This window comes from Staurois parvus, unplaced genomic scaffold (genome assembly GCF_062004578.1).
Source record: "Staurois parvus isolate SC_StPar_1 unplaced genomic scaffold, SC_StPar_1.0 ptg000018l, whole genome shotgun sequence".
In the NCBI taxonomy this organism is placed as follows: Eukaryota; Metazoa; Chordata; class Amphibia; order Anura; family Ranidae; genus Staurois; species Staurois parvus.
The window spans coordinates 16336694-16345250 of record NW_028317814.1 but is presented as its reverse complement, the minus strand read 5'-3'; the positions used below and the strand labels follow the sequence as shown (position 1 = coordinate 16345250).

The 8557-nt window shown below is 41.9% G+C and overlaps 1 protein-coding gene across 1 annotated transcript; it reads left to right on the top strand.

Moving 5' to 3' along the window:
• The first annotated feature begins 317 nt into the window (after positions 1 to 317).
• On the top strand, positions 318 to 3796 carry LOC149473140 (protein kinase C theta type-like). The gene is made up of 5 exons (XM_089684141.1): positions 318 to 391; positions 3036 to 3234; positions 3330 to 3392; positions 3483 to 3533; positions 3656 to 3796. The coding sequence occupies exons 1-5, from the start codon at positions 318 to 320 to the stop codon at positions 3794 to 3796; spliced, it is 528 nt and encodes a 175-aa protein (XP_089540267.1).
• Positions 3797 to 8557: the final 4761 nt, after the last annotated feature.

Sequence of the window (8557 nt, the reverse complement as noted above, 5' to 3'; positions counted from 1 at the left end):
AAAAGAATCCACCAACTCTCTCGGACGTACACTCACCAGATGAAAACTGGTAACAGGCAATCAAGCATTAAACATCTGAGAATGGAAGGTGGCCAAGGGGTTAACCAGACTAAATTTGTCCTGGGCACTCGGATGGGAAGTCAGCTCTTGTCCTAGAGGGAATAGCTCACCACAGGATCCAATCTTCTCAGAATTCTGCTGTAAGTGACATCAACCTTTCTCACAATTTACACAAGACTGCATAGGGATTCACATAGTGAACCATTTCTATAACCGCAATCTTTCTTTCCTCTGTACAGGTCAAAGTATTTTTTGCTATGGAATACCTGAGTGGTGGAGACCTACAGAACTTCATATACGAAAGGGCACCATTAAGTATTGAGAGGACAAGGTAAGGCAATGGGGTACCATGATAATAGGGAACATAGTACTGTACATAGATCACATCAAAGTGTAGGCTTGTCCTAGATCTGGGCTAGATAAAGCAATGGGGTAGCATGATAACAGGGATGAGAGTAGAACATAGTATGGTACATACTGTAGATCACATCAAAGTGTCAGCTTGTCGTAGATATGAGATCTCATCAGGAACGTCGGACTTTCAATAGATATGTCCTATCAAAGCTCTCTCCATACATGTACAATCACACACTGAGCAGACATCCCAGGCACCAGACATACAGTCATGTCCATAAATATTGGGACATCGACACAATTCTAACATTTTTGGCTCTATACACCACCACAATGGATTTGAAATGAAACGAACAAGATGTACTTTAACTGCAGACTGTCAGCTTTCATTTGATTTTATTTACATCCAAATCAGGTGAACGGTGTAGGAATTACAACAGTTTGCATATGTGCCTCCCACTTGTTAAGGGACCAAAGGTAATGGGACAATTGGATTCTCAGCTGTTCCATTGCCAGGTGTGTGTTATTCCCTCATTATCCCAATTACAATGAGCAGATAAAAGGTCCAGAGTTAATTTCAAGTGTGCTATTTGCATTTGGAATCTGTTGCTGTCAACTCTCAAGATGAGATCCAAAGAGCTGTCACTATCAGTGAAGCAAGCCATCGTTAGGCTGAAAAAACAAAACAAACCCATCGGAGAGATAGCAAAAACATTAGGCGTGGCCAAAACAGCCGTTTGGAACATTCTTAAAAAGAAGGAACGCACAAGTGAGCTCAGCAACGCCAAAAGACCCGGAAGACCATGGAAAACAACTGTGGTGGATGACCGAAGAATTCTTTCCCTGGTGAAGAAAACACCCTTCACAACAGTTGGCCAGATCAAGAACACTCTCCAGGAGGTAGGTGTATGTGTGTCAAAGTCAACAATCAAGAGAAGACTTCACCAGAGTGAATACAGGGGGTTCACCACAAGATGTAAACCATTGGTGAGCCTCAAAAACAGGAAGGCCAGATTAGAGTATGCCAAACGACATCTAAAAAAGCCTTCACAGTTCTGGAACAACATCCTATGGAAAGATGAGACCGAGATCAACTTGTACCAGAGTGATGGGAAGAGAAGAGTATGGAGAAGGAAAGGAACTGCTCATGATCCTAAGCATACCACCTCATCAGTGAAGCATGGTGGTGGTAGTGTCATGGCGTGGGCATGTATGGCTGCCAATGGAACTGGTTCTCTTGTATTTATTGATGATGTGACTGCTGACAAAAGCAGCAGGATGAATTCTGAAGTGTTTTGGGCAATATTATCTGCTCATATTCAGCCAAATGCTTCACAACTCATTGGACGCCGCTTCACAGTGCAGATGGACAATGACCCAAAGCAGACTGCAAAAGCAACCAAAGAGTTTTTTAAGGGAAAGAAGTGGAATGTTATGCAATGGCCAAGTCAATCACCTGACCTGAATCCGATTGAGCATGTGTTTCACTTGCTGAAGACAAAACTGAAGGGAAAATGCCCCAACAACAAGCAGGAACTGAAGACAGTTGCAGTAGAGGCCTGGCAGAGCATCACCAGGGATGAAACCCAGCATCTGGTGATGTCTATGCGTTCCAGACTTCAGGCTGTAATTGACTGCAAAGGATTTGCAACCAAGTATTAAAAAGTGAAAGTTTGATTTATGATTATTATTCTGTCCCATTACTTTTGGTCACTTAACAAGTGGGAGGCACATATGCAAACTGTTGTAATTCCTACACCCTTCACCTGATTTGGATGTAAATACCCTCAAATTAAAGCTGACAGTCTGCAGTTAAAGCACATCTTGTTCATTTCATTTCAAATCCATTTTGGTGGTGTATAGAGCCAAAAATGTTAGAATTGTGTCAACGTCCCAATATTTATGGACCTGACTGTATCTTACCAAACTTCTAGTGAGACTGATTTTGGATGTTTGCGTCATCCATCTACAGATGTCATAGTGGGGTTGTCAAAGCTTGTTTGAACAAACTGAAGTTAGAAGTTGATTGGCTAACATGCTCAGGTGCACCAGATTTTGCATTCTCCACTTTTAGTAAATCAACCCCAGTATGTCCACATAAAAACTGTTACATTCCACTCTAACCGTTAATGGCCAATTCATCATCCAAGGGAGGCCACCAAAAAAATTAATTAGCTTTCTATCTAACAGGTCCTTATAGAATGTCATTTTTAATAAAGTTAGTTCATAAAAGTCAAATTTTTTTTGTAGCTTTGGATGGAGCCAGGAAGCTGCCTTTTACTGCTTTCTGTTTTAGCCTTACTTACACTTTAATAGCGATTGTACAATCACATTCAATCATACTTGGACATCTTTAATATCACAAAAAACAATTTGTGAGAATTCGCAACGTGTATTTGCTACAAATTCATTAGTGATTTCAAATATCCATGTAAAACACTTCTATGTATTGTGCTAAATTCTGCTGTTACTGATAATGTTTTCTTTCAACAGGATTTAGTTATAGCAAGCATATGTGACTTTACCTGATAATTGTAGTTTTAGGTCAATTTTCTTGTTATTTTTTGCATTAGATTACCATAAAAAATGCTTACCATCAAACTTTTCTATCTCTCCATCAGATTCCTCACTGCGGAGATCATTTGCGGCCTGCAGTTCCTTCATGACCAGGAGATTGTACACCGAGATCTCAAACCGGACAACATTCTGCTAGACATCACCGGGCATGTCAGAATCGCTGACGTTGGCTTATCAGCAAGAAGTAGAAGCTACAACACCCTGTTTGACCAAGTCGGTACTCCACCATTCATGGCACCAGAGGTGAGTAGCGATTGAATCAAGTGGTTTTTCTGTCTTCTTGTCAGTAAAACAATCATTAATGATGGTCCATTCTACCCTTTTTGATATTTCCACAGATCTATATGGAGGAGTTATATGGATGTGCTGTTGACTATTTCTCCCAGGGAATTATAGTGTATGTATATGATGGCAACTGGATGTTATCCATTCCTGGGTGTAGACAACATTAATGAGCTCACATTCTCAAACGTCCACCATCATCCATACAGTATTTCCCAGAGGATTTCGATTTGGATCTCAAAGAGCTCATAGGGGACAAAGTAAGTAACTCCATTTGTAGCTAGCAAAAAAAAAAAGGTTATTTTATTAAGATTATAAAAGTAGAATTGCAGAGTTATTGCCTATTTACCATTGATAACCTATTTTTTGTATATTGTTGCAGCTCCTGTGCAAATGCCCAGATCTTAGAAAGGCTCTTTGTGAAGATCTGCGAAGACACCCATTTTTTAGGAGCGTAGACTGGGTGAAACTGGAGGCTGGGGAAGTAAGCCCACCATTTACTTTGGAGACCGTAATTATATGAACAATACATAGGACCTTTGTCCAATGTTCTGCATTCTGTATTATCCCAGCACCTGAGTGTGCATTTCAAATAGAAAGGCCACCATTGTACATATTCCAGCAATAATGTTTCTTCTCTTCATATTACCCACCAACTGACCTGACGACAGATGAAAATGGAAGAAATCATACCACCTTCAGAACAACAGGAGCCTGAATTTACAGAAGAATTCCAGGAGCTTTATTGTGGGTTCTCTTTCACCAGCAGCAGGTGGGGAGAAGTACAAAGACCACAGGTGACATCAGCTTCCCTTGTAGAAGAACCATTGATCATCAAAGACCAACAATTGAAGAGACAGAGGATCTCTGTATCAAACCATCATCATGGGGTGTTCTCTACATCATCACTATATTGAAGGAGTCTCATCAGCACCTGTCTTCAAGAAAGCAATGCCACCAGCTTTCTTCTAACAGGATTTTCACAGTTTTTTCCCACAGGTGTGCGTTGGACCAGCTATAAGGGAAGGTTGGAGGCCAGTAGACCTTTTTCTTGCAGGTGTGTGTTGGATCGGCTATAAGGGGAGGTTGGAGGCCAGTAGTCCTTTTTCTTGCAGGTGTGTGTTGGATCGGCTATAAGGGGAGGTTGGAGGCCAGTAGTCCTTTTTTTCCACACGTGTGCGTTGGTCCAACTATAATGGGAGGTTGGAAGCTAGTAGTCCTTTTTTCCCGCAGGTGTGCGTTGGACCGGCTATAAGGGGAGGTTGGAGGCCGCTAGTGCTTTTTTCCAGTAGGTGTGCACTGGAGTGGCTGTAAGAGAAGATTGGAGGCCAGTAGTCCCTTTTTCCCGCAGGTGTGTTTTGGACCGGATATGAGGGTAGGTTGGAGGCCGGTAGTTCTTTGGTCACTGTGACCAAGCACAAGACATAAGGAAGATCCAATGGGATCTCTGTGAGCTTCATTTATGATTGCAAATACAGTATATGCAACACAAAACTCTGTTTTAACATTTTAGAACTAGTTTAGACACTCATTTTATTTCTTGCTATATATGTTTCAATTTAGAGTAGAGATAGGGACCGTACTTTGCAGAGGGGCCTTGACATGGCAGTGTGGCTTCATATATATTTGCATCAAATGTAATCCTAACACAAATTGTGGAAACAGTTTAGACCTTTTTTTTAATTTTTCTGGATAGCTGGTAAGTTTACCGGGGAATCTTGTATGTTGTATAACAAACCATTTTCCATAAGATTATATGTGCATTTACCATAATACACAAATGTAAGGAGTATTCTTCCCACCTACCATCACACTAATGAATAATGAGTTGTAGATTTTTTGCCATTTTTAGCAGGGGTTCCCTGAGACCCCATAATTTATTTCAAGGGTTCCTCTGTGTTGAAAAGGTTGAGAAAGGTTGCTCTATAGTATTCCCCCTCACTCTTCTCTCAGTGCTACATAAAAGCTTATTTATTTCAGGCACTTATATATCCCCGTCAATTTACACAGTGCTTTATATATATATATATTGTACATTCACATCAGTCCCTAACCCTCAAGGAGCGTACAATCTAAGGTCCCTAACTTACATTCATACATACACATACTAGGGACAATTTAGACAGGATCCAGTTAACCTACCAGCATGTCTTTGGAGTGCGGGAGGAAACCGGAGTACCTGGCAGAAACCTGCACAGGCAGAGGAAGAACATGCAAACTCCAGGCAGGTTGTGTCGTGGTTGGGATTCGAACCAACGTCCCTAGTACTGCCAGATGGAAGGTGGAAGCCACTGTGCTGCCCCCAAAAGTGTATGTAGGAAGGCGAATGTAGGGGCGAAGGAGCTGGGTCAGCACCAGTGGTGGACTGACCATTTGGAAACTCGGGCACTGCCCGAGGGCCCGGGGTCAGTAGGGGGCCCCATGAGATGCCCCTGGTACCTTTTTTCATAGGCTTTTTTGAGTTTAGGCAAGGACACAGGGGCCCCATGATCCCCTATTGCCCGGGGGCCCCATGAGTTGTCAGTCCACCCCTAGTCAGCAAATACAGTAACTAGACATCCTTAGCAGAAGTGATCATGTTTTAGGAGAGATGGGGCTGTGCTAGGAAATTGACTGTGGAATTTGGAAAGAAGTCAAACTTTCTATAAAGTTTACATTGTAAGCGAATAAAAGTTATAGAATGGACCATTGCAGTGAAGAACTATTTAAAATACAGATTGTTATCTGTACTTTTACCTGCAATTTTTGAAGTTGGTGACAGGGTCTCTTTAAAGCTCAGCTCCAGATGGGAGGGGTCTACAGGCTGTGTAGTGTGTAAATCACACGTCCACATCTCTATGGTAAAAGGAACTTGTCAGGACAGAACTGCTGGAATTGCCATCATAGTTATCCTCTACTGCTTTCAGTCACTGCCCAGAGACATTTATGCAGGTTAGGAGTCTCCAATTCACTGGCTGCATATTTATTCTGGACCTCCTCCTGGATCTTTAGTTTACTAAATAGAGAAGTGAAGATGACATCCCTGATACTTGTGATGAGTTCACTTTAATAAAATAAATAATAAACGCACAATTTTTTGCAGGTAAGAAAATATGCATTTATTTTTTTTTTTTTGTTAGGAACCTGGAAAGCATTGCACCCAAAATCAACAGATCGTGGCTATAATGCCAAGGTCTTGCAGAATGTCAGTGTATCTGTCTACCCATACCTCCGATACAGGTAGGCAGTTACACACGGACAGGAAGCTCAATGAGCTAAATAGTGCGCTCAACAGGGCCCTGGCAGTTTATTGAGAACTACAAGCTAACAGCCGCAAAGGCTGGTGGGACTTGTAGTTTTTCCATTCACAGAACACTGTGAATGAATTACAGGTTTTTTTTGTTTTTTTTAAGATTGTGACAGCGAGCTGGGGGGGCTGGGGGATGATCTTCCTGCTCGCTGTTAAAGCGGGGACTCGGGGTGGGGGGACAGGGTTGCCAGTGCATTTGTAACATGTTACACCCTGAATATGGGTGTACCATGTAACATGTTACAAAAGGTGACCTTATCCTTTAAAAATATATTAGTGACAATCCAATATTTCTTTTATGAGAAGTGTGCTAGTAGTTCCCAGTCCCAGACTTTGAAAACCACAGGCCTAGCCCTCAGTCTTGCCTGCACACTTATGAGTTCATTTTTTTTTTTCAAAATTGTTATTGATTTTTTTTCAGAGAAATGTAACCCACTCAGGGGATTAAGACAGACGTTTGGGGCCATTTTTAACACTTGGGATATTTAAGGACAGGAATACAGATCAGGCCAAATAACTAATCAGATAGCATTGTTTAGAAATGGGCTGCCCAGGGTTTCCCTTTACCTGCACTCACTCAGTATTCCCCTGCACACATGCATTTATGGTATAAGGCAGGGGTGTCCAAACTTTCTAAGCAAATTGCCAGTTTACTGTCCTTCAGATTTTAGGGGTGGGGCAGACTGGGGCCATTGGGAATAGAAAAGATCCCAACATCAGTAGAGAATAAAATGAATGTCAATGGAAGGAATAGTTCCCCATTGTTTGTGTCATTGGGAGGAATTGTGCCTCATCATTGGTGTCATTGGGTCTTATTGTTGGTGTCATTGGGAGGAATTGTACCTCATCATTGGGCCTCATTGTTGGTGTCAATGGGAGAAATTGTGCCCTTCATTGGTGTCGGTGGAGGGAATTTAGCCCCATAGTTGGTATCAGTGGATGAAATAGTACCCCAGGGGCCGGATAAAAGCAAGCAAAGGGCCACATCTGGCCCCAGGGTCACATTTTGGAGACCACTGGCATAAGGCATCACATGTTTTGTTTTTAGTGGCACATGGCTTTGTATATGCTGCACCCTGATGGTAGAGCGGGATATAGTTTGCCTTGTAGTTGGCTGTTGTTCACCTCACTTCTAGACACTCGCACCAGTGTATGTGAATGTATTTGGTACACTAGTAATACCATATTGACAGCATTGCTCAAAACTAGTGCACAGAATACAGCATTAAAGAGGCAAGAGCCAGCCAATTGCATTCTTTCACATTGTAAATGCAAAGTCATCTCATGGTCGGCTGGTAAAGCATCTTTTCTATATAAGTGTCTGGGCACTTGTGTATAAGTGTCTATTTTGGTTCTGGTGACAACCCAAAATTTTGGGGGTTTCTTTCCCTTAATGCAGACTACAATAAAAACCTGACAGTCATCAGTCCCCTGTACAGCAGCACTCAGGGAAAATAAGGGCAGAATAGATGACAGGAATATTTTTTTCTTAATATTGTTAAAAATTGTGTTTTTTTTTTCTAAAAATGTTTTTATTTTTTACCATACAGAAATGTTCTTTTTGCCATTTTGATTTTGCCGACTTGACCGACTCTAATTTTACAGGCCACCTTTTGTATTACTGACCTTTTCCACAAGATGGCAATATTTATTTCTCCTTATACACCTTTACAATTACTAAGATTTCAACTGAATCTGAAGCTCCCTGTTATACTGGACTGGAATTACAATAAAACACTAGTAATGGTCCGAACATCCCCCTGTTCGGTTCGTGGTCGAATATTCGAACATAACGCAAGTTCGACTGAGAACTTCGAACAGATGGGACAATTCAATAAGTGGTACCTTACCCAGCGGCGGACTGACAACTCATGGGGCCCCCGGGCAATAGAGGATCATGGGGCCCCTGTGTCCTTGCCCAAACTCAAAAAAGCCTATGAAAAAGGTACCAGGGGCATCTCATGGGGCCCCCTACTGACCCTGGGCCCTCGGGCA